The following is a 27,419-nucleotide window of genomic DNA, read 5'->3' on the forward strand; positions in this document are numbered from 1 at the left end:
CGCAAATGAACTAGGGAATGGACCCATGAAGTTGATACCCCAAACGTAAAATATTTCACATGAAAGCATATATGTCAGAGGCATTTCATCACGTTTGGAGATATTACCTGTCCTTTGGCATTTGTCATAAGAAGTAACATACCTGTTGGCATCTTTGAATAGAGTGGGCCAATAAAAACCTGATTTGAGTATTTTATGTGTGGTCTTATTCCACTGTAATGTCCTCCAGTCGGTCTTGAGTGGCAATGTTCCAAGATCTTCAATGCTTCTGTTCTTGTAACGCATCTTCTAATGACTTGGTCTGCACATATACGGAAAAGAAAAGGGTCTTCCCAAAAGTAGTTTTTCACATCGGTAAAGAATCGCTTCTTTTGCTAAAGTGTCAACCCTTTTGGGATAATGTTAGCGGCTATAAAATTTGCAATGTCTGCAAACGAAGGTACCTCGGAATCAGATATAGCAAAAAATTGTTCTTCAGGGAATGAATCATTTATTTCAACTTCATCTAGCTCTTTGGTACTTGAATTTTCAAGCCTGGGAAGATGATCAGCCGCGAGATTTTCAATTCCTTTCTTATCCTTAATCTCCAAGTCAAATTCCTGCAATAACAAAATCCATCGAATGAGTCGAGGTTTTGCATCAATCTTAGTTAAAAGGTAGCGAAGAGCAGAATGGTCAGTATAAATGACAACTTTAGACAATATTATATATGGCCTAAATTTATCGAATGCAAAAACCACAGCTAGCAGCTCTTTCTCCGTGGTGGTGTAGTTTTCTTGTGCGACTGTCAAAGTTTTGCAAGCATAATAGATAGGTTGAAAATGCTTATCTCTTTGTTGTCCCAAAACTGCACCTACTGCAAAATCACTCACATCGTACATTAGTTTGAAAGGTGAATTCCAATCAAGTGCAATTATAATTGGAGCTTTAGTCAATTTATCCTTTAAAGTATTAAATGCTTCTAAACATTACTGATCGAAATTGAAAGGCACATCTTTTTCTAGTAATTTAGTCAAAGGCTTAGCTATTTTAGAAAAATATTTAATAAATCTTCTATAAAACCCAGCATGTCCTAAAAAGTTTCTAATAGCCTTAACAGATTTAGAGAGAGGTAGTTTTTCAATGGCTTCAATTTTAGATTTATAAACCTCAATCCCTTTACTAGAAATTTTATGTCCTAACATAATACCTTCTTGAACCATAAAGTGATATTTTTCTCAGTTGAGCACAAGATTTGTTTCCTCGCATCTTATTAAGACTTGTTTTAAATTTTTAAGGCAAAGATGGAAAGAGTTACCAAAAATTGAGAAATCATCCATAAATACCTCCATGATGTCTTCTACGAGTTCGTCAAAAATGACCATCATGCAACGCTGAAACGTAGCAGGAGCATTACATAATCCAAAAGGCATTCTACGATAAGCAAACGTACCATATGGACATGTAAATGTCATCTTTTCTTGATCTTCAGGAGCTATTGGGATTTGAAAATAGCCAGAGAGTCCGTCAAGAAGCAGTAGTACATGTGCCCTGATAATCTTTCCAACATTTGTTCAATGAATGGAAGAGGGAAGTGATCTTTTCTCGTGGCATCATTCAGCTTCCTGTAGTTAATGCAAACTCTCCAACCTGTGACTATCCTTGTTGGGATTAATTCACTCTTCTCATTGGCTACAACAGTCATGCCTCCTTTCTTAGGAACAACCTGCACTGGACTTACCCAAGAACTGTTAGAAATAGGATAAATAATTCTAGCATCTAAGAGTTTAATTACCTTAGCTTTAACAACTTCCTTTATGTTGGGGTTCAGTAGTCTTTGGGCTTCCACACATGGCTTATATTCATCTTCCATTAAAATTTTGTGGGTGCAAAAAGAAGGGTTGATCCCTTTAATGTCAGAAATTTTCCAAGCTATGGCCCTTTTATGCTCTCTTAATACTTGGAGTAATTCCTCTTTCTCCTTCAGTTGCAAGTTAGATGTAATAATTACCATTGATGTAGAATTATTTCCAAGGAATGCATATTCCAAATGATTTGGCAATTGTTTAAGTTCTAGTTTGGGAGGTTCTTCAATAGAGGGTTTTTGCTTAAGTTCATCGTTTACCTTAATACCCTCATATTTTGCTGGTCTTGGGAAGGGCTCATTGGAATTTAGTTCGGTTCCTATCTTAGAATCATCATCCACCCCCTCTCCTTAGGCAAGACACAGTTCCATTGTGTCCTTATGTACGATTTCCTGAAAAGAATCTTGATTAGCATGATCAATAGAGTCAATAAAATAACATGAGTCATCCTATTCCCTAGAAAATCTCATGGCATAATGAATTTTAAAAATAATCTCTTCGTTACCTTCTCTAAGTACCAATTTACCATCACCCACATCAATAACAGCCCTAGCAGTGGCTCAAAATGGACAACCTAATATTAAAGGCGCTTCAACATCCTTATCCATGCAAGCACAACGAAATCAACATGGAATATAAATTTATCTACTTTTACAAGTACGTCCTCTATAATTCCCCTAGGATATTTAACATATTTATCAGCTAATTGAATACTCATCCTCGTAGGTTGACCAAGTTGTTTAAACATTTTATATGGTATCAAATTAATGTTAGCGCCTAAATCAGCTAGTGCTTTATCAACATTCAAACTACCAATTAAGCAGGGAATAGTAAAACTTCCGAGATCTTTCAGTTTCATTGGCAGTTTATTTTGGAGTATGGCTGAGCACTCCTCATTAAGTTCCACTGTAGATAAGTCTTCAAACTTCCTTTTGTTTGTTAGAAGCTTCTTTAAAAATTTTACATATGTAGGTATCTGCGATACAATTTCAACAAAAGGATAGTTAATATGCAGTTGTTTAAAAAGTTCAAGAAATTTACCGAATTGTACATCCATGCAATCTTTTTTCAACTTTTTTGGATATGCGATTGGTGGTTTGTATTCCTTTGGCATTGGATTGTCATTATTTTCGGCTTTTACCTCCTTTCCTTGGTTTTTGTCAGCTTCTTGTGGTGGCTTCTTTTCAGATTCAGCTAACACTTTCCCACTCCTTAATGTAATTGCTTTTACATGCTCTTTTGGATTGGGTTCGGTGTTACTAGGTAGACTTCCTAGTGGTCTTTCTGAAATCTTCTTAGCTAGCTGCCCAATTTGATTCTCGAGTCTTTGGATCGACGCTTGCTGTTTTTAAGTGCAGTTTCAGTGTTCTGAAAATGGGTTTTCTCTACTGAAATAAATTTTGACATCATCTCCTCAAGGTTCGACTTTTTCTCTTGTTGGTAAGGTTGTTGTTGGAAGCCTGGAGGGGGTGGTGGTCTCCGATTCCCTTGCCTCCCCATGAGAAATTTGGGTGGTTCCTCTATCCTGCATTGTAAGTGTTATTATAAAGATTATTTTGAGGTTGAGGATTATTACCCATATAATTTAATTGCTCGTTTTCCATGTTGTGGCCATAAGGTGGGTATTCTGAATTGCTCGTTCCTCCTCCACTTGCATTGTATTGCATTACTGGGTGAACCTGTGAAGAACCAAGTAAACCATCAATTTTTCTATTCAAAAGTTCTACCTGATTAGAGAGCATGGTGACCGAATCGACGTTAAAAGCGCCGGTTGCTTTTGTTGGCTTTGTCCTCATGACTTGCCACTGATAATTATTCAGTGACATCTCTTCTATAAATTCATAAGCCTCCTCAGGTGTCTTATTATTGATAGCCCCACCAGCAGCTACATCAATCATCTGTCTAATCGAAGGATTCAAGCCATTGTGAAAAGTTTGAACCTGTAGCCATAGTGGTAACCCATGGTGAGGGCACCTTCTCAAAACATCCTTGTATCTCTCCCATGCATTATAGAGTGTTTCTAGATCCATCTGCATAAAAGAAGAGATATCATTCCTCAACTTAGCTGTTTTAGCCGGCGGAAAATATTTAAGTAAAAAGTTTTCGGTCATTTGTTCCCAAGTAGTGATTGACACTTGTGGTAACGAGTTCAACCACTGTTTAGCTTTGTTCCTCAACGAAAAGGGCAACAACCGAAGGCGAATGGCATCGTCAGACACGCCATTGATCTTAAAAGTGTCTCAAAACTCCAGAATATTCACCAAATGAGTGTTTGGATCCTCGTCCTGCAAACTATCAAATTGAACAAACTATTGTATTATTTGAATTGTGTTAGGTTTCAGTTCAAAATTATTTGCAGCAATAACAGGTGTAACTATACTCGATTCGGCTCCTGTTAAAGTAGGTTTAGCATAATCATACATAGTACGAGAAGCAGGATTCTGATTTATTGGATCTGCAGCAACCACAGGAGGAAGCTGATTATTCTGATTTTCGGTCATCTCCTCAGTTGTATTATGGATATCTTCTTCTTGTCCTTCCTTTATATTTCTTAGGTTTCACCTTATTTCTCTTCGATTTCTGCGAACTGTGCTTTCAATCTCACTGTCAAAAAGTAATGGTCCTAATGGGTTTCTTCTAGTCATAAACTATAAAAAACATATTAGAAGAAAATAAAAGAAAATTTAGTAAAATTAACAAAACTAAAATAAAATTTAAATTACAATAAAATAAATGGCTAAAGTAATAAAAATTAAGCGTTTCTAATATTTTAGCTCCTCGGCAACGGCACCAAAAACTTGATGATTGTCAAACCGTGATAAGTTTTAAATTTATAATTGACCATACTTGAAAACTAACTATTATCATGATGAAGGCAAGCACACCTATTGAACAGTAGTATAGTTTATAGCAAGACCGGGTTGTCGAACCCACAGGAACTAAGAGTACTAGTATTAACTTTCTTTTTATTATCTAGTCTAAAATTAAGGGGATTTTTTTAACTAAACTAATTAACTAAACTAAGAATACACAGAAAGTAAATTGGGGAATACTTTTAGGAAAAACTGATTGATTTGGACAATACCTAAGGGAAAATCCACCTAGACTTCACTTGTTATTTGACTCTGAATCAGACGATTTATTCACTTGACTTGATCCATAGAAATATCTAAGTTATATTATTATCTCTCTCGAGACTAACAATGTCTAACCCCAGGTTGATTAATTGAAATCTCGTTCTAATTAAAACCCCTAATGTTGCATTAACTCGATCTATGGATTCCCTTATTAGGTTTCACCCTAATCCGGCAAAATTATGTCGCTCTATGTCTAGGGGTGCAATCAACTCCGCTTAATTATGCTAGATCTACTCTTAGACAGGGACTTTTGCTCCTCTAAATAAGCACATCAATACTTGAATCAATATCCTGGAATATTGAATTAGGAACTCATAATTAAAAACAAATCCAATATTTATCATATAATTCAGAAAATAATAACAAGATCCGTCTTAGGTTTCATTCCACTTAGGTATTTAGGGGATTTAGTTCATAAGTGTAAAGGAAAACATCTCAAAAGAATAATGATAACAAAACATAAAGAAAACCCAGAAACTCCTGAAGGAAATTGAAGGGAGATCTTCAGTCTTGAAGGATATTCCATCTTCTGAGATGGATCAATCGGCTTTCTTCGAGTAATTCCTTACCTCCTACTCCGTGTGTCCCCTTTTTTCCTCCTCTAGTGTGTTTAAATAGGCTTTAGAATGCCTCCAATCCCTCCAAGGTGCCTTTTTCCGATTAGAACTAGACTTGGGCCTGATAGGGACACGCCCGTGTGCGAGTGTTTCAAACCGTGTTAGAGTCTGTTGAATAGAGACGGCCGTGTGGTCTACCTGTGTAAGGAAGTCCAGGCCGTGTTGATTTCCCATGTTGGCCCATATTCTCCATTTTCGGCCCGTTTCTTACTCTTTTTACTCTTCTATGCTCACCTAAGTATAAAACATGAAATTAAAGGATTAGGAGTATCGAATTCACCAAATCTAAGGAGAAATCATCCATAAATGTGCTAAGCATGGGATAAAAATATGTATAAATTACGATTTATCAGTAAGTAATTAAATGGAATGGTTCATCGTCTTAAGAAAAGTTGATGATTATGTAATACAACTTATAAGATCTTATTATGTTATGAATGAAATGTATATGTGATGTTGAGGGATTTACTCATTTATGAGTTGATGGTTAAGTAGTTTTATAATTCTTGTGGGAATTGGTATTAGTTTATATTTACCCTAAAAAGTTTATTATTTAAATGGAATGTTATGTTAAAATTTTATACGAGCTTACTAAGCATTCATTGCTTATGTAGTTATTTTCCTTTACTTTACAAATTATCAGAAGCTCGATCGGTTAGAAGCTCGTTGGGGATCTATCACACTATCGAACGATTATATTGGTAGTTTGTGATGTTTTGGCTAAGGTTATAATGGCATGTATAGGTGGACTTGTGTTAGTATTTAATCGAATGCTAGTTGATGATATTGGCATGTATAACTTGTTTTGGTACCATTTCATATTGGTTGGTTGGTTAGTGTCATTTTGGTACTTATAAATGCCATACTAGTATGTGTTATTTTGGCAATGTGTTAATGCATGTTTGAATGGCCAAAGTGGTATGTGATGAATTGATCGTAATATGGTGAAGTTATGGTATGTTTTGAAAATGGTATTGAACTAGATGCTTATGAATGAATTGTAGTCAAATATATACATATGTTTAGGTAAGCTTGAATGTTGCAATTAAGGTGCCTTGTATGGGATATTGGTTGAATGGTTATGAACTATTGAATTGGTCAATTTATGTTGGTTTTGGTCTGTTTTGATGCCTTAGTTATATGCACATAAGTTCATTAAGTGAGTTCATGATTTGGTGAAGGAATTGACTTGTCTTTGGGAAATTTCATGTCCACATGGCCTGAGACACGAGCGTGTGACTCAGTTGTGTGTCATGCGACATGGACATGCGACACGGCCATGTGTCCCTTGTAGGTTTTAAGATTTGCAAATCAGGCTATTACACGGCCTAGCACATGGGCTTGTGAAGCCATTTCGAGAGTTACACGGCCTAGCACACGGGCGTGTGTCTTAGCCGTCTAACCCAACTTCAAAAGTTACACGGGCACGAACATGGGCTGGGACACGATCGTGTTTCCCTATTTCGATTGTTACATGGCCTGAGACACGGGCGTGTGTCTCAGCCGTGTGAGTCAAACGGCCTGGCCACACTGTCGTGTGACCCCTGCAGTCCAAAGTTTCTAATTTTTTTCATAAACTTTTCAAATGTTTCCAATTTATTCCCGATTTGTTTCTAAATTTTTTAGGGTCTCGAGGGTTCGATTAATGGATGATAAGCATGTGAATGAATGATTTAAATTCATGATTTTATTAATGTGTGAAATGTATGTTTTATGTTACATTTTTATGGTAATGCTCTGTAGCCCTATTCCGGCAATGCATACGGGTTAAAAGTGTTATAGAACTCTTATGGAAGCAGAAGGCTAGATGCAATTGGCTCCATAAATGCACTCTTCAGTGAAGAAAACAAAATAAGATTACTGCCCTGAAGAATGACAATGAGGATTCGATTTATGATGATGCCCTTTAGTTTGAGGTGGTTAATTTTTTTCCAACGACTATATGGTGAGCAACTGCAACCTATAATATGGTTACCTCTTAACTTTTTTTCCTAAGCTTTTTCACGATGAAGTTCAATTTTTAGGAATAGCAGCACCAGATGAGAAGATCAGAGCTGCTTTTTGATATGGCACCTTTGAAGGCTCTTGGGAGTAATGATTTTCATGCTCTTTTTTTCCAAAGTCAACGGGAACAAGTTGGTAGTTCTATTTGTAGATGTGTTAAAAATATCTTCGACGAGGAAATTATTAATCCATTTTTGAATAACACTTTGATTGTTCTTTTACCCAAGGTCCATGCCCCTAAAAGTTTTTCTGAGTTTAGGTCTATCAATTTGTGCTCTGTCTTGTATAAGTTGGTTATGAAGGTCATTGACAATCATTTTAAAGTTGTTTTTCCAAAGATCATTGCGTAGGAACAAGCAAGGTTCATAGCGTGGCGGAACATTACTGATAATATCATTTTAGCACAAGAAGCCATCCACTCTATGAGAAGTAAGCAAAAGAATAAGAAATGGATGGTTGTTAAGATTGATTTGGAGAAGGCCTATAACCGTGTTCTATGGGAATTTATTGATGCTTCTCTCAAAGCTACAAGTATCCCTGATCTTTTGAGAAATGTTGTCATGTCTACTATCTCTAATTCTACTATGTAGATACTATGGAATGGTGTACAGTCTTAGAAGTTTTAGTCAGCTAGAGGTATCCGTTAGGGAGTCCACTATCATTATATCTATTTGTTCTATGTATGGAGTGGCTATGACACAACATTCATTTGGCAATTCAAGTTGGATAGTGTCGTCATATTAGCCTATGTCACTCAGGTCCAATTATCACCTCTTCCTTTTTTGTAGATGATCTCATCATTTTTGGGAAAGCAAGCAAAAACCATACCAGGATGATTAATGCAATTCTGAAAGATTTTTGTAATTATTCTGGCCATTAGGTGAATGCAAGGAAATTTAATATTTTTTCTCTAAAGGTGTTAGTGAAGTGTTAATGAGACACCTTAATGATATTTTAGGCTTCTGTAGGGTGCAAAACCTTGGATTATATTTGGCAATTCCTTTCTATGATAATGTTACTAATAGCACTATGAGGTTCATAGTTGATCGGGTCTAAAATAAATTGCAAAGTTGGGAGGCTAGGAAATTTTCTTTAACTGGTAAAGTCACCTTAGCTCAGTCAATCCTGTTCCCAGTTATTTCATGCAACCAATGATGATTCCAAAAGGACTATGTCAAGAAATTAAGCAATTGGTTTAACAATTCATTCGGGGCTTGTCGAGAGGGGAAAGGAAGATGGAGCTTGTTAGTTAGGAGCCTATTTTTTAGCCACAATCTTGTGGTGGGCCTTGATATTAGGCGTTTGAAAGATGTTAGCTCGATTGATCAACCCAAAATCGTCAAAAGGGGGAGTGAATTGGCTTTTAAAAAATTTTAGGAAAGCTAGAAAGAAAAGATAGAACAATGAACACAACAATTCAAAGTGATTTGGCCCTAATTACCTACTCCACTACCTTAGTTTTCCACAGCTAAGGATTTTCCCAAATTCATTAAATTGTTCAACCTTTGATGACAAGGTTTAACATTACAACTCCCTTAAGATTTCTACCCAAATCTTAAGAGACAAGCCTTCTCAAAAAATTACAAAGAAGCAAACAAGGAAATAATCCTTACAATATCATAATGTTTGCCAATTAAGAACAAATAGATAAGAATACACTTAAGCTAAAGAATAACAATAAAAGCTCACAAGTATGTACAAGAAAATTAGTATTGGGCACAAAGGTTGTTTGATTGAAGATTTTTTCTTGAATATCTTTCTTATTATTGTAGGATCTTTAGAAGCTAATATTTATATCCCCTAATTGATTTCCAACCATTGAGCCATTGGGGATGTGAAAACCAGAACATTTAATATGCCTCCAATAGCGAGTATCGATACCAAATAAAAAGGTATTGATATTTTTTTGTAATAAATGCTAAATTCAATGACTGTTGTAGCTAAAATACAGATACCAGGAAGATTTTATCGATAACACATAAAAGGCATAATATCGGATCGATACTTAGCTAAATTTGTTAAAGCCAGAATGTCAATTTGGTATCGTTTGTTTCAAAAGGTATCGATATTTTGAAAATATCAATATTTGGCTTAAAAAGTGTCAATACTTTTTGGTTTGGAGCAATTTGACTTGTTTAAAAAATAGTTTGTCTAGTTGAAAAAGTGCATAGTTGAAATCATTTTAACTTGATTTAGAGATTGATTCACAAATTTTCTAAGTAATAATTGAAAATTTTATCTTTTAGACTTCTTTTGAAAAATCATGTAGTTAATTTTGTTTAATTTTAAATTTTATTCAAAAACCCTTTAATTTGTTATATCAAAAGATATTTTCAAATAAAGCTTAGTTTAACAATCTCCCTCTTTTTTATATAACAAAACCTTAAATAAATTTGTTTTTGAATATATTGCTCCCCTTTAATAAAAGCTTTTTTGAATTTAAGGCCAAAATAAAAATTGAAATACATTTTCAAAATTTGACATTCATTTTTACTTTAAGGAAAATGGTCACATAATTTGCATATGAATAGCATAATATCAATCAATTTACCTTTCTTTCTCCCCCTTTTTGTTATATCAAAATAGACAAATAAAGCTTAAGGAGAAAAAGGTGGTTAGTTCAAAAATATATGGACATGAAGAAATAGTGAACTAACATAAAAATAACCAAATTATATTATAATACTTAATAAAAAATAATGAGCAAAAAGAAGCCATAGACATAGGAAATGAACCAAAAGTAATAGTGCAAATGTGATGAATAATGATATGAAAATGCAAACTTAAAAATCTACTCTAATCGTCATCATGGGGAAAGAAGGGAGAAGTCGATGGAAAATGAGCAAGGAGAGATGCCATTTGCAGCTCTAACATTGATAGCCTAAAGCTCACCTCATCCCTATGAGATCGAACTTTATCTCTAAGTCCTCGAACATCATTGCTCAAAGAGTGGATAGCGTCGAGGATGGAACCATTAATCTCAGACGAAGGTTGAGCAACTTGAGATGACAAAGTCGGAGGAGGAGCATGTTCAGGTGAAGAAACTTGTTCGGTGTCAGAATGTCTTCATCTTCATTATTCACCGGGTGATCCCTCTTAACCCACGTACCGAAGAAGGCATCATAATGATATCCCACATGATGAACTGCTCCATAACTAATAGGTTACTTAGAAGTAATAGGGATGTCTCCATAAGTGCTAATGCCTAACCTCCAAAAAAGATATGATAGATAAGTGCAATGAGGAAGGGTGATATTTGTACTCATCCCCCTCCCGATAGCCTTAGTTATGTCATTAAACATGATGAGGGCTCTGTAACCTCTAAACCCTGGCCTAGACATTATGGCTAGATTTAGAACGCTACATTAGCCATTGAAATGGCTAAGCTAACTTACGTTACTTTTGAAGACTTTAAATAAACTAATTTTAGAGAAAACCATACTTGTACTTTGAGTTAGCTTAAAAGCATTAATTCATTAGGTCGTGTATGCTTAAGATTCATTTTATTGTTGATAGTGTTGTTTTAGAAAAACCGTTTGCTTGTCACTCTTCTTGAAAAAAAAAACTTGATGTTAAACTAATGCAGTGGAAAAACCATTTTTCAAGTCATTTTAGAAACTTTGTTGCCTTATCGATTTGTTTTTTAATGTAGTGGAAACTAGGGAACAATATCAAATTTTACTTAAGCCCAATATCATTCATTATCCGGTTATTATTGTAATATCTTAAAATAGAGCCTAGTCGAAATAGTGGTTTCGAAACCACAAGTCCGACATTAAAATAATTAATTCATGATCATTATGAGGTCTAGGATATGAAAATAAGCATGTGTTAAAGTTTCATGAAGAAATTCTATGTGTAAGGTGTCCAATTGGAAATTAGGGACCAAATTGAATAAATTTCAAAATTTGGATTCTAGAAGCAATTTGTATGAAATCGCTTTGGAATATTAATTAGAGGTCCTTAAAGAGTAATTTTTGTAACATCCCAAAATAGGGCCTAAACGGAATAATGGTTGCGAAACCACAAATCTAAGGTAGAAAAATTTATTTTTATTATCATTTTAAGGTCTATGGCATGATTGCATGATTGTGTGAAATTTTCGTTTAGAAATTTTATCGATAGAGGGTCCAATTTGATATTTAAAACTATATTGCAAAAGTTGTAAAATGTGTGTTCTAGTTCACAAAGGTATTAAGTACTTGTGAGTAATGGGTTTTTAAAATGGAGGTCCTTGGATAGTAATTATACCATTATACTAGTTTGGACAAAAATACCTAAAGGAAAATAAAACACCATAGTTTTTAATTAAGGGTATTTTGGTCATTTAGTTATTAAAATGAATTAAAAACAAAATTAAAAGCCAATTTTTGTCCATCTTCTTCATTAGGCCGAAATTTCAAGGTTTCTCCATAGCTAGGGTTTGTTCCAAGTTTCCAAGCTCCATAGTAAGTGATTCTAAGCCCCGTTTTTAATGTTCTTTACGTTTTTGGAGTCCTAGTAACTTGATTAAGCTTATTCTAGCAATAATTCAACCTAGGGTTCATATTTGGAAAAATACCCATAGGTGAAATTTGTGTATTTTGGTGTTTTATGATAGAATATGAAGTTTTAAATTATGTTAGACAACTTGTGCTACTCGGTTTTAAATGAAAACGAGTAAAAGGGCTTAATCGGTAAAAATACCTAATAGTCATAAGTACATGTTAGAGTGAGAATTTGATGTTGTCATAGAAGGGAAAAATGATCAGCATGTCATAAAACATAAGAAAATAGGATGAAGTTTAAATTCCGAGCCTTGGGGAAAAGTGTCAATATGTAAAAATTTAGGGGCAAAAATGTAATTTTTCCAAAGTTTGGGTCAAGGACTGTTTTAATGAATGTGAGTATTAAATAAGCTAAATTTTTTTTATTATAGATCAAGAAGAACAAAATCCGGAGTTAGACCGGGGAAAGAAAAAGATAGTGGACTAAATCGATATAGTTGATCGTATTTTGTTTCGAGGTAAGTTTGCGCTAAATAAATGCAATATTCTATTATTTTATGTTAATTTTTTAAATTTCCAGCATGTGTATATTTATTTTATGAAATTATTCAAAGAAGACTCAAGCATGAATTGACGGAGAATTAATTTCAGAAAGTCCCGATTGAACCTTAGGAATGTGTAGGATACAAATGTCATGACATTAGGGTTTAAGGATACCATGTAAGACCATGCCAAGGCATGGCAATTGGTAAGGTTTCTAAGGCAAGGAAATCATGTAAGACCATGTCAAGACATGGCATTGATAAGTTACTATAAGGCAAAGGTCCCATGTAAGACCATGCCAAGGCATGGCATTGGTGAGTTCATAAGGCAAGGATACCATATAAGACCATGTCAAGACATGGCAATGGTAAGTTTCAAAAGGATACCACGTAAGACCATGACAAGTTATGGCAATGGTAAGGTACCCACGTACCCTTAGTATTCCAAGTGGTTCAACGGGAAAATTTAAAGAGAATATCAAGATAAGGTAAGGTAAAACGAGTTATACTAAAAAGGTAAGACAAGTTCATGCTAGAAGAGCAAAGTTAAGTACATAATGTTCATGTATGCTTGATAAGGAAAAAGGTAAGTAAAATGTATTAATAAATTTGATTAAGTATTTAAGTAAGTGAGTAAATGAAGAAGTTTAAAATATGTCTATGACAATTAATGAAGTTGCAGTAAGTAGTATCATGCCAAGTAGTAAGATAATTCTTATGAATGTTGTTATTTATTTGCGAGCGGTGGTGGTTCTAGAGGCTGGGGTTGCGGCGCGCTTAGGAAGCCCTAGGGTTTTGAGTGTCAACAATTTTGGGCTTGTTGGGCCGTGTAACATTGGGCTAGGTTTATTTCATTTGGGCTTGTATTGGGTTTGGGTTTAATTAATGAGATGATGTAAATGGACTGAACTGTTAATGAACTGTTTTAATTTTGTTTGGTTTTTTTGTTTAGTTATTTTCTGTTTATTTTGCTTTATCTTGGGCCCGAGTTAAATTGACCCATTACATACATGAACCACCCTTAATTTCATATCTAATACTTTGTCCAAACCCACAAAATAGTGAGTTGTAAGTTGTTCATTAAATTCATTCAAACAAATTCTAATGGGCATATTATAATTTAGTAGTGCGGTGGTGAATAGACTTTTCTATCTAAACATTTAAACTTTTATATAAAGTTCTCTCGATAAAAATTATTTTTATGTCTGGATAAGATTTTCACTAATAATTGAATAGGTTTAATTATCAATTCAACCAAGAAATAAAATTAACCGCCAATACTTCTGAAATTTTACTTTCATTTTAAATTAACAAATAACAACTTAACAAGCTAACAACATCATCATTAACAAATAATAATAACCCATGAGCAATATCTCAAATATTAAGCTGTTGTTTATATAGAAAAAGAAAATAAGCAACTAGATCGCACCTCGACCACCGCAACGATGGCTTCAGACGATAAAAGTAGTTTTTGTTTGGGCTAGGATAATTTGTCCTTAATGCTCAGTTTAATTATAGTAGGATCCGATTCATAAGTCAATTGATTCTTATATTATTTTAAATTGATGTATTAATTAATTTGGTTTGGTTTGAATACTCTTGGTACTATACTACTGATTTTTTGCTTTCATTGACGTGGTTGTTGTTCCTCAATTCTGTTCCACCATTGAATTGCAGCTTCAAAAATAGAACCTTTCTAGGTTCAACCATAGGTTTTCACTTAAAATAAATTTCTACCATGACTTCCAATCCTAATATTCTTCAACGTGTACCTTCCCATGAAAATCATCCACTTTGATCTTCACTCATCGACCACTCAATTCTAGGGCTTTTCCAATTCATCTCTTGCAAAATCTACAGAGACAAGGGTTACGAGTGGAACCTCCATTCGTGCCCATTTGAATATCCACATTTCATTTTGTTGTTACAAAGCTTGTACTATCTACAACAATTCTTCAGTCATGCACCTCATCTTGAACACTGGGCATCCTATCGTAGCTTTAAAAACAATTTCTAACATAAGCTTTGATGCCAATTTGATGGAAATTAAGAAAATATGATGAATTGACGAGGATTATATATTATCATTATTAAAACTCTATTAATGATAATAAACCTCTACGATCAATTACATTAATCCTCTAGTAAAACATTTATACGTAAAAACTCCATTTACCATGCAATGGACAGTTTTTTCATGTTTTTAAGCAAGAAGTTTAACCCAAACCTAAAAGATCAAAATTTTTAGCTTTTACAAAAGTGATTTTGGATCTTATCTCATTAAAGTCATCATATCTGCCATGTTGTAATCCAAACTTACCAAAAACTTTCTCAGAACACATTTCAACTTCAGTAGTATACTACCCCTAACAATCCTATGGTAATGACATGGCATTTTCAATATTTAACCAAAATACAAAACAGGCTCGAATAAAATAACTTAGAACACAAACTTCAAATAATTGAAGTTCAATTCGATGCTCCATGATTATAATCTGTAAAAATAACAGATCTAACTAAAATATCCAAATTCAAAACTCCTTTATATAAATGCTTGGAGTTTTAGAAAGAGGAGCAAATACAAGAAGCAAATGGAACTGGATTCAAGCAAAACAGGGGTTCTAAACAAGCAACCATTCATATTGTTTGAAAATCTTACAAATTCTATTACAAAGAAATGCTCCTCCAATTTGGACTGTAAGAGCAGTACTTGTTTTTTGCCTACGACATTAGTACTTGAAAAAAAGACATTCATATACAGATGACACTGACACACAATACAGAATAAAAAGACGAGGAAAGAATAGTATTCAACATCAAGAAACAAGTAAAAAAAAAAACAGAGCTGTTTAAGAGGCAGAAAATCAAACCCCATTCAAAGAAATCATTAACGAAACTAAAGCAGACTACATTACTTAATTCCCAGAACACAAGGCTAAGAGAACGGCATTTCAACTTCACCAACACCCCCACCAGCACCATCGTCAGCATGTCATTTTTCATAGAATGATGCCAGGTTACAGTTGCTAACACTGCACTTAGTCGGCAGTCCAGCTCTGCTCCACAATTTCACGGACTCTTCTGTTGTACTCCCGCTTATTCTCACTAAACATTCGAGCAGCTTCCGAGTTAGCTGGAGAGTTCGGGTTTGGATCACAAAGTAGAGACTGGCAAAAGCACATAATTGTTGTTAGCATGTTTAGTCTGCTTTAATTAAGAATCTTGGATTCACATTTCCTTGGCTTTTGAGCAATGCAAACAAAGGTAATTAACTTGATAATGATAATTAAAAAGAAAAAGTCTAGATTGGAGCCCGCTTTCAAGATGATTGCTTGATGTTGATCAGAATATTAACTTGTAATCACAAATTACAAAGCAATTTGTATCAAATGCATGCAGTGATACATAGACTGAACACAGGATGAAGTTGTGAGGACAGGAAAACATCTTAAGACCTCTTCACTACAGGAAGACAAGATTAAACTTGATAATTGCGCACATCAAACCACAAGTAATTTAACCAAAGTGTCCGAAGACTTCTGTTGACTGCATACTGAAAAGAATGTTGAACAATGGTTTAAAAGGGGCATCGCCTAGCCTCCGTTACACAAATTGATCTCTTACATGAAAATCTTCCTATGTTATGAGAAGTGAATGAAGATGCAAAGGATACATGAGGTATTCATCGACCAAAGGTAACAACAAAAAAATAGAGAGAGAATTGAGAAATGTAGAATATATTTTTAGGAAGGACAATAATACAATATGCTATTCCCATGTTTAGTCAAAGATGGGCTCCTATAATTTGAAACTACTTCAATTCTTGTTTCTAAGATATTCACCTTCCTTCTAGAAAACTAGCTTCTATAGATATAACTTAGATTTTATTTTATTAAAAGAATAGCACTTGTTTAAAGTTGTCTGATTGTTAACTGTTTCGGTGCACTTGATGTGAAGGCAAAACAAATTAGCCCCTTTTTCAACGATATGAATATTACTTCAATCAGTTAGAAAATGGAGAGTTACTAGAATAAAACCTTGGGCCAAAGTTCCTACGATTTCTCCCTCAATTATCTAGTTATAGAGAAAAAAAAATTGAAACACATAAGAGGCTACAGAGACTAAAATCACTCTTTTGGTTTATTGACTTCGTTATAAATATAATAAATTTTCACACATTACAAAGAGACACCCTCCATCCCTTAATAGTTGTCCACCCTGCATAAGTACTTTGCTAAAGAAGAGACATGCATACCTATGACAAGAAATTTGACAAGGGCTACTTATTAACTTTTATTCATGGACAAGAACCAAAGGACCACTAAAAAGGAGAAATAGACTAAAGTTAAAGGTAAGAGGGATATGACAGCTTGCTCATCTGCAAACTGGCCTACCACTGAGCCATAATACATAGACCTACAGCTTGCTTATGCAACATGCATCTCTACCGCACGTGTCATCCTCTATTTGAAGTCTATTTTTTCATTATCCTCACAACTACTAAAGTCCTTTCAAATGTCTTTGTTTTATAAAAGTTTGATATAAATGATTTTCAGGGAGTCCAATCACTGGCTTCATAACTTTTTTATGTTTGTCAAGTGCTTACCTTTGTGATAGACATAAACACTGATAGGCCAAACATAAACATCGAAAGCAGACACATATTGAATGAGTTGTGCAATAAATAGAGGCGCTATGGGGAGCAATTACTTATGTAAAGGTACATGTAACTCGTAAAGTTAGAATTTGAAATTCAACAAACTGTGAACACCATGGTTTAGAGGAAGCAATTGATAAAACATGGTTTCTTCATAGAGGAAATAAAAATGAAAAATGGCAGAGAATGCTGCACCTGGATAGAGGTGAGTATAGCTGCAACATCATATATAGGACTCCACTGGTTTTGTAAAATATCCAGACAAATGCTCCCATCTGCATAGACTGATCAAAACATGGCCGATCACTTGATGGGAAAAGAAGCAAAAAAAAAAAGGGAACATTTTGCACGAAAAGCTAAAAATAAAATCAGTGAACATCTTATACATACTATTCGGATGAAACATTCGTGAGACGAAACGGACTGTTGGAGGCTTATTTGGATAATCCTCTGTAAACTGCAAAGTCAACTTGAACGTGCCTGAGAATTTCAAGAAAATATTCATGTTACTTGAGAAATAAAAATAAATTATTATCCTAAAAACAATAAAACAAAAATTTCACTGTGGTAAATAGAACCAGGCAATATAAAAATAAGACATCTAGTCTAAGATACCAGTGCCTATGGAGTAAAGATTTTATCAACTAAATTTCCATTTTATTGATTACAGCCAACCTCATCAAAGCTCACAAAAAATGCACCTGAACATTTTTTTTAGGGGAAAACCTCCCTCAAAGGACCAAACACCATAAATTCAACACTCAATCTTGCTACCCTTACCTCATTATACCCAAGCAAGCCCTCAATAATTTCCTTACAATCAAACCACCAAGTTATAGCAACAAAACAATTTGCACAAAACTTATCATTTGAATGTCACAGTTTTTGAACTCCAAAGATGACATGTTACAATTCTAATGACAAGGAGAAAAAATCCCCCCGAATTTCCAATAATAAGGCAATTCATTAAACATGAGTTGCTAATTCCTTGCACTATACTGATCAAACAAATGTTCAACAGCAATAGAGGCAAAGAAAAGTAAAGAAAATGCAATTGCTATTATGGCCAAAACCAATGGTCAATTGACAATAATCATGATTCATGAACATCAAAAGACAACACAATAGAGGCACGCACATAAGAACTCTAAGAGGCATAAACCACAAAAAGTTCATCAATGAAAAAACCGATAGAAAAAATTTGACTGCACTCAGTCTTCACCAACTCAAACAAATCATGTGGGCTTGAATCATGTATCACTGCTAATTGATTAAAGCATGCATGCAAAAACCACATAACATTTCACATTGCATGGACAAATGACAAATTTAGCAAGAACTGGAACAACAAAATGGTACAATTTTATCAATTTTCACCAAAATCCAAAAATATAACATAATTAGCAGCTCAAATTTCAAAACTTCGACAAAACCCCCAAAGACTATATCAACAGCATAATAAATAAAATCAAAAATATAAGAAATTCAAGTGAAAGAAAACAACAGAAGTGTTACCTCCATCCCAAGGAGTATCGTCAGGCCTGCAAAAATATCGAAAACCCCAAAAATTAAACAAAAGAGCGAAAGGAAATGAAAAGAGGAAGATATGAGGAAAATTGAGAAATACCCAAAAATAACAGCGTTCCAAAGCATGATATTATTATCTTGAGGAGCCCCACTAATACCAGCAGGTGGATCCTGCTGTAACCTCTTGAAGTCTCTCATCAGCCTCTTCCTTGCTGGGGTTGACATCGCCTTCCTTCTTTTCTAAAACCAAACCAACCCAATCCGATCCAAATAAATAAGTAAACCCAATTTTCTTTTACAAAGAGAAAGAGATCTGAGGCGAAATCTATGAAAGATCCATCTCTGCGATTTGATGTTTCACAAAGAACAAAAAGGTCAAGCTAGGGTTTTCTTTTTCCTTTGTTTTCCTTTTTTTCTGCTTGGGAGAACGGATTTGTTTGTATTTTGTTTATAACAGAGAAAAAAATACGGTCAGTAATGTTGTGACAGTATGGTCAAATGAGTTTTGGAACCGACGAATAGTATCTCGCCACGTCAATGCCAATTAATTTCTATTTTTTAATTGAAAATTTTAAGACGGTAAAAAACTAAAGACACATACAAAACTATTAAAATTTTAGGCTAAAATCCCAAATACGCCATCCTAGATTAATTAAAAAAAATCAAGGGTAAATTACACCAACAGTCACCAAACTTTGGCGTAAATGACAAAACAGTCACCTAGGTTTCATTTCAGTCACTTAACTTTCAAAAAGTAACAAAACAGTCACTAACGTTATAAAAAAGTGACAAAACAGTCACTAACTAACAGTTACCGTTAGGGTATTAACGGGATTGTTGACGTGGCAAGTTAACCGCTGATGTGGCAAGTTAACTTGCCACATTGGCGACGGCTGATGGGTTTGGGACAGGTTTAGGGAAAAAAATTGAAGGGTTAATGGGTTAATGTTTTAGGGTTAGAAACAGATTAGCTTTAGTGGGATTTAGGGGGGGAACGAAAATCTATTTGGGAAATTTTGATCGGGATTTGAGGTTTTTTAGGTTTTAAACTGAATTGGGAATTGATTTGGGGTTAGAAATTGATTTAATAATCGATTAATAAGGTATAAGTTTTAGGGTTTAGGGTGGTTTATTTTGTTTAGGGAGAAAAGAAGACGAACCGGAAGTTTTTGATTGTCAGAGACAATGGGCAGTAGAAGCGAAGGTACCAGTGTTGTTACATCCACTTTAACGGGTAAGTTCTTGTATTTAGTTTTAAATTTTTTGGATTTTAATGCTGTTATTTCGATTTAAGGTTAATTAGGGATATTTCGATTTCAAATTTAATTTTGATTTTGATTTTGCTTTCGATTTCTATTTCGATTTTGATTACAATTTTGAAACACTCACTGATTCTGATTTTGATTTTGATTTCAATTTCAATTTCGATCTCAATCTAGGATTAGAATTTGATTTTGATTTTGATTTCGATTTAGGGTTATTTAGATTTTGATTTTATTTGTTATTGATGTGCATGACAGATTAGGGTTTGATTTTTAAAGTTTATGACATATAATGTGTATTGTATTGTGTCTGCCATTGTTTAAGGTTATTTCGATTTTGATTTTGATATGTTTGTATCTGCCATTGTATGAATGCCATTATCAAACTAATCTTTATTGTGTGTATCTGCCATTTTTTTGTATTTGTCATTGTATGAATGCCATTATCAAACTAATCTTTATTGTTTGTATCTGCCATTGTATGAATGTCATTATCAAATTGATGTTTATTGTGTATATCTACCATTGTTTGTATCTGCCATTAAATTATACATTATTAAACTGATGTTTATTGTGTATATCTGCCATTGTTTGATTCTGCCATTAAATTATACATTATTAAACTGATGTTTATTGTGTATATCTGCCATTGTTTGTATCTGCCATTAAATTATACATTATTAAACTGACTGCCTTGTTTGTATCTGCCATTAAATTATACATTATTAAACTGATGTTTATTGTGTATATCTGTCATTGTTTGTATCCAGGCTCCTATTGTTATTTACATTCTTTATTGTACTGGTTATTGCCTATTTTTGTCTGCCATGTGCATGAGAAAAATGGTTGTGTTTGATTAAATTAATTTTTTGTATTGGTTGTTGTCTGCCATGTGCATGACAGAAGTGTTTGTATTAAATTATTCGGTATTTTGTATTGGTTATTGTCTGACAAAAATGGTTAAAGTGTTTGCCTATATTGTCTGCCTTTATTGATGAGTACTTTGTTTGGCAGGTTTAATTGATGACAATTTTAATGAGAATGAAGAAAACGTGTCTCGTAGTGATGTATCTGGTAGTGAAGTGTCTGGTAGTGAAGTTTAATTGGTTGTGTTTAAACATGGATGGTATAGGAGTAGATGAACTGTGTGATAGTGATGATTCTGGGAGGTTAGATAGTGCACATGGATCTAACTCAGATGGCCAAAATTGGCCTGAGTTCAACCTAGAGAATGACATGAGTAATCCTAGACTTGAGGTTGAAATGTTATTTAAGTCTAAACACAGTCTAAAAGAAGCTGCCAAGCAGTATGGTAGGTTGAAAGTTATTTTATTAAGTTTCCCAAAAATGATTTAAGAAGGTTAAAGGCAGTCTGCAATGAAAAATGTCCTTGGTTCATATGGGCTTCTAGGCTAAACCCTAATGACCCTACTGACCAGACTTGGCAAATTAGGAGTTCAAACCCTAACCATACTTGTTCTAAAGTCTATAAAAAAGGAATGTAACCTCAGCTTGGATAGGTGAACAGTATAAAGAAAAATTCATTGCCGATTCTGATTATTCTTTGAAATCATTACAGCAAGATGTCAAAAGAGATTTTTGTTGCTTGGTCTCACTAACCAAATGTAGGAGGGCTAAACTTAGGGCATTGAAATTAATTAAAGGAGCTCATAAGGCTCAATATGAGAAGATTTATGAGTACTTATTAGAGGTTAGGACCCAAAATGAGGGAACAACAACAATCTGTTATTTGGATAACAGATTATTTCAAAGGATGTATGTCTGTTTGCAGGCATGCAAAGATGGTTATAGGGCTGGTTGTAGGAGGATAGTAGGTTAGATGGATGTTTCTTAAAGGGCTACTATAGTGGCTACTTGCTTGCAGCTTTTGGGATAGATGCAAATAATGGCATCTATCCACTTGCATATGCTGCTGTCGAAAGTGAAAACCAAGCATCATGGCTTTGGTTCTTGGCGTTGCTTGCAATGGACTTGGAAATTGTGAGCTCGTACCACATATCTTTCATGTCTGACAAACAAAAGGTAAAACTCTATTTATATATATATATTTATGTTGTTTCTATTTAAGGTTTGTTAAAGAGTTAAATTATTTTTTTCCTAATTGCAGGGACTTTTGGAAGCAATATGTATGTTGTTTCCTAATGCAGAAACAAGGCACTGTGTTAGACACCTACATTCTAATTTCAAGAATGTTGGTTTCTGAACAAAAGAGCTGAAAGATTTGCTTTGGAAAGCTGCAAGAGCAAGCACTACAAGAGAGTTCGATGATGCCATGAATGAACTGAGAAAAACTAATCACCATGCTTATGATTGGTTGAAGAAGAAAAATCCTACTCACTGGTCAATGCCTCACTTCTCAATTATGAGCCATTCTGACATGTTGGTAAATAATCTATCTGAATCATTTAACAAGGTAAATCCCTATGTTTTATGTTTCTTACTGATCATTAGCAATTCACTAATTATTTATGTGGTTTATGGACAGATGATACTAGAAGCAAGAGGTAAACCTATTCTGACTATGATGGAAACAGTAAGGACCAAGATTATGTTACTTATTGTCAAGAAGAAAGAAGAAGCTGACAAATGGAAAAGAACTTTATGTCCAAAGATCAAGAAAAAACTGGATGTAAATATAAAAGATTCATTAAGGTAAAGATTCTTTCTAATGCCTATATTCTGACTTAATGTTGCTGATCACATACAGTGATTGTTGGAAAGCTATTGACTTTTTTTAATATGTATGCAATGATTATTGGAAAGTTGTTGACTATTTTTTAATATGCATGCAATGATTGTTGGAAAGCTGTTGACTATTTTTTAATATGCATGTAATGATTGTTGGTGTGTTGCCTACTTTTTAATATGCATGCAATGAGTTTTTTTTATAATATGCATGTAGTGACTGCTTTTTTAGGGGGGGTGTCATTGTATATTTTAACCAAGCATGCTCACTGTTTTTTAGGTGTGTTCCATCACATGCTGGTGGAGACAAGTATCAGGTTGAATGTGGTCCAGGCAGCTAGCATGTGGTGGACTTAGTTCAGAATTCCTGCTCCTACAGGAATTGGGATCTCACTGGCATACCTTGCATGCATGCATTAGCTGTCATTCATGTAAAAAATGAGTTCCCAGAGACCTATGTACAAACCTGGCACACCAAGCAAACCCAGATTCAAATTTACTCCAACTTTGTAAGTCCAGTAAGAGGTCCTAAACAATGGGCCTCTTTGTCAAACATGCTACCAATACTACCTCCTCCACTAATAAGGCCACCTGGCAGACCTACTAAAGTGATAAGGAAAGAACCTGATGCACCACAAACAACAGAAAGGTTGAGCAAGAGAGGGGTGGAGATGAGGTGCAGTAAATGCAAAATAATAGGCCACAATAAGAGGAGTTGTAAAGGGGAAGTTGGCCAAAACATTCTAGTAAGTAATTTGCCTTAACTTATAATATACTTCTATCTATGAATTTGTTTGTTTTTCACATTTCTTTTATTCTTGTAGGTTAAAAGACATTAAGTTGGTGTTCGAACCCAGCAAGAGGCTACCCCAAGTCAGCAAGAGGGTACCCCAACTCAACAAGGTGCCCCAACTCAATTACCTACTGTCCCAACTCATCAAGAAGCTGCCTCAAGACAAAAGCTCCCATTAAAGAGAAAATCAACCACAACCACTGTTAGATGGATGCCTTCTACTCGAGAGTCATCCATGACAGACCATTGATAATGATGTGAACAGACTGCATTTTGTTAACCTTTTAAAACTGTGTAAATTTGCCTGCTACTGATTATTAACTTAGGTAGATAATTTTTTGGGAAATTTGCATATGATTGCTACTATTGATAAACTTAGGCATAGTCACTGAATCTTTTTGTAAATTTTCCTACAATTCACATCTGTTCAATTGTAATGAATTGTAGGAAAATTTGGCAATATTTTGCCCCTCATTCCTTTTGTAAACAGTTTACAATTTGGCATATTGGCCTTAATATATGAGTAATTTATCATGCTATTTGTTATCCAACTGTTATCTTTTCTAATTAGCAGCCATGTATACCAACTGTTAAATTTGTATATCAATTGTTATCTTTTCTAACCAGCAGCCATGTATACCAAATATTAAGCAATTTGTAAACAACAACATAAGTTGGTTAGCTATGTATACTAGCAGCCATTTTTAACACATGTTAAGCAACAAAAATATTCCAACACAATTTGTAATCAACAAAAATTTTCCATTTCATTCAAGTGCTTGTAAACAACATGAGATGGTTAGCCATGTATAACAGTAGCCATCTATACCACCATAAGCAACAATTTACCAGCAACAAAATTACAAAACATAAGCTGGTTTTCGATTAACATAAAATGATTTTTAAAGTTTTGAAAACAACAAAACAGTAACAATTACAAGCACCAAAAACCAGGTTCTTCTCTCCCTCTTCCTTGCATCCTCCAATGTCTTCAGTTTTTTCAAAAAACCCAACAACACCATTCTTGAACGGGGCGTCAATGGTGGATCAGACCAGCTGAAAAATCGACATGGTTTTCGAAATCGACTACCTAATTTGTTACACCCAAAAAACCTCCTACCTGGGTTGTCCTTGGACCAAGACATGCTTAATTTGGCTGGGTCTCCACAAAAGCACACCGGAATCACTTCAGGCATATCCATTTTTCCTCTTCTCCTTCTTCTTCTTCTCTTTCTGCTTCTCTTCTTCTTCTTCTTCTTTTTTTCAAACCCTAAAATGGTGCTGGTACTATTATTAAAGTGTTAGTAACTGGCCAGCTAGACTTAAGGTTGACAACTAGGACTCCGTCACCTGCCACGTCACTTTACTGTGACGTCTGTGACGGAAAACGGCAAAAAGGACCGTTTTGTTACTTTTTGAAAGTTAAGTGACTGAAATGAAACCCAGGTGATTGTTTTGTCATTTACCCCAAAGTTTGGTGACTGTTGGTGTAATTTACCCTTTATGTTCTTTATTGAAAAGTGCATCCAATTCAACCTTTTAAATCATAATTTGTACCAATTAAATCCTTTGAACTCATTTTTCTATTGAAGCCTCTAACAGTTCGTTAAATGCTGATGTGGTAATGAAAAAACTAACATAGAGAATTTAATTGGTTTTTTATTATTATATGAAACTTAATTAATCATTTAATCCTAATTTTTTAAAATTTTATTAAAATATAATAAGAATATAAAAGTATTGAAACATCATTAAATATTATAAATTATAATAAAAATGTTAGAAATATTTTAAAAATTATAAACAAATACAAAAAAAAACTACAAATAAGTTATAGAAAATTATTAAAATTGTAAAAAAATTATTAAAAAATAATAAAATTTTATAAAACAAAAAATGTATTAAAATATTAAAAAGTTATAGAAAATTTTGTTATTTTACTGGTTTGGAGTATTTGGTTTTGTAAAAAATAGACTGTCGATAATGGTTAAAAATCGAAAAGAGAAGAAGAATAACACATAGAATTTTACATGGAAATCCTTTCGAAAAAAACCGCAGGTAGAGGAGAAGATATTTCACTATGTCGAATTCAAATAATACGAGAGGAGAGACGACTGCTATTTATAGGTTTGTAAAACTATATTCTAATCAAAGTCAGATAGAAGTAATAGAGTAAGGTTAAAACACCATAGAGGAAGTAAACTTCGATACGAATGTCATTTGTAAATCCCCTATCTTGCCACTTATATTTTATTTTTACAAGAATTTGAGTCGCATAATGCTAATAGGTTTCTACAATAATGAAATGGGTAGATTAAAGTTTGACAATGATAGAACTTGTGTGGATGCCTAATGAGTAGTTTGAGTGATGATGAGTTCAATGTATGATGACTTAAGTGAAGACAATGTTTAATTTAAGTGTAGAGATAATTTAATTTAATCACATTATTACAAAAAAAATCAATGTTGGCATACTTTAATTGCATTTTTGCATGTTTTATGGTTGCATGAAATCTTAATTTGATTAATAGTTAGACAAATTTTTTTATTTCTTTGAGACACTAGATATGTGTACTGAATACTTTCAAAATCTATATGTTGGCTTGATATAGTTTTACACATTGATTCATGCAACTAGAATGATTTTTGGAACATTAATGGATTCTTCAATTATTATGTTGATAAATAATTTTGAATTCATATTATCTTATGTAATAATATATTTTGTATAATTAATTTTGAAATTTTCGAGAAAATAATCTTATCTAAAACAGGCTTATAATGGATGAACTAGGCAATTTTTTTGATCAATTGAATTGTTGAGTTAATTTATTCTTTTCTTCTCTTCGAAATAATTACCGTACCTAATTGTCCATATTGTTGCCTTTACCCTTAAACCTTCATCTTTATTTTGATACTTAAAGTATTTTAGTGTTTAAATATTTATTTTTCAAGCTTAAAATATTGAATTGTGTCTTTAATGATGGTGCTTAATTGAATATTTTTGGTAACAAAGCACAAAAGTATATAATTATTCTACTTGCTACATCATGGGCTTTCAAAGAACTAGTGCCCCAATCAAATAATTAGAGGTAAGTGCTTAGGTTGACATTTGTCTTCGAGTTAAAAGATTTAGAATTTCTTATATGCTTTGCTGATTTGATTATGAGTGAAGTCGAAAGCTATTTAGGTGTGATTAACTAAGTAATTCGAGGTAGGTGTTTGAGTTGTCATCTATGCTAGTGTTTAAAGGTAATCGTCCAAAATTCAAAAAAGTGGGTAAAATTTGCGTGCCAAAATAAAAGATTTTGAATAAATACTTAACTGCGTATATTGATAAAAATTTTGAATTTCACTTCTGTTTCATACTTATTTAAAGGCATTGATTAAAAAGAGAGAGAAAAGAAAAAAAAATCTGATATTTTTGCTTGATTGAATCAAAGGTAATAAAGTACTTAAAATGTGAGCAATTTTTTTTGTCACCATCAAGTTGGAGCCTAACCATTAAAGTCCTAAATGACTTTAGAAAGCATGCTAAAACCTGATTATGTTCTCTCGACTATTCTAATATTTCTTTTACTTTGTACATTGGTTGGAAATACGATTGCATACACATATGAAGACCTATTGGTTCTAATTTTTTTTTATTTGTATGAATTGTTGTTGTTAATTGTATTCATGAAACATGCTTACTTGTCCAATTGGTGTGTAATTATGTTGTCGACTATTTATTCAAGCTAAGTATTTCTTTAAGATTGCATGTGTATAATTGTTTATTTTGGTTGAGGACAAACAAAAATTAAGTGTGGGGAATGTGATAAATGCTCATAGTTCATGTAT

The 27,419-nt window shown here is 33.7% G+C and overlaps 1 protein-coding gene and 1 non-coding gene across 2 annotated transcripts; one reads left to right on the forward strand and one right to left on the reverse strand.

The window, feature by feature from the left end:
• The first annotated feature begins 3,800 nt into the window (after positions 1-3,800).
• On the forward strand, positions 3,801-3,907 carry LOC121210322 (small nucleolar RNA R71). The gene has a single exon (XR_005905436.1). It is a non-coding gene; the product is annotated as a small nucleolar RNA R71 (small nucleolar RNA).
• Positions 3,908-15,253: 11,346 nt separating this feature from the next.
• Positions 15,254-19,294, reverse strand: LOC121209837 (ubiquitin-conjugating enzyme E2 2). The gene is made up of 5 exons (XM_041081548.1): positions 18,919-19,294; positions 18,807-18,832; positions 17,682-17,771; positions 17,487-17,575; positions 15,254-15,801 (listed from the first exon to the last, which is right to left on the reverse strand). Exons 1-5 carry the CDS (start codon positions 19,041-19,043, stop codon positions 15,673-15,675), a joined length of 459 nt encoding a protein of 152 aa, XP_040937482.1. The 5' UTR covers positions 19,044-19,294; the 3' UTR covers positions 15,254-15,672.
• Positions 19,295-27,419: the final 8,125 nt, after the last annotated feature.

This window comes from Gossypium hirsutum, chromosome A11, assembly GCF_007990345.1.
Source record: "Gossypium hirsutum isolate 1008001.06 chromosome A11, Gossypium_hirsutum_v2.1, whole genome shotgun sequence".
Taxonomy (NCBI): Eukaryota; Viridiplantae; Streptophyta; class Magnoliopsida; order Malvales; family Malvaceae; genus Gossypium; species Gossypium hirsutum.

Excerpts from the sequence above, each read along its gene's own strand:
- LOC121209837 (XM_041081548.1), bottom strand. The coding sequence starts at position 19,043 with ATGTCAACCCCAGCAAGGAAGAGGCTGATGAGAGACTTCAAGAGGTTA. Across the intron at positions 17,576-17,681 it reads ACGAATGTTTCATCCGAATA|TCTATGCAGATGGGAGCATT; the intron begins GTATGTATAAGA and ends TGTTTTGATCAG. Across the intron at positions 15,802-17,486 it reads CTATACTCACCTCTATCCAG|TCTCTACTTTGTGATCCAAA; the intron begins GTGCAGCATTCT and ends TGCTTTTGCCAG.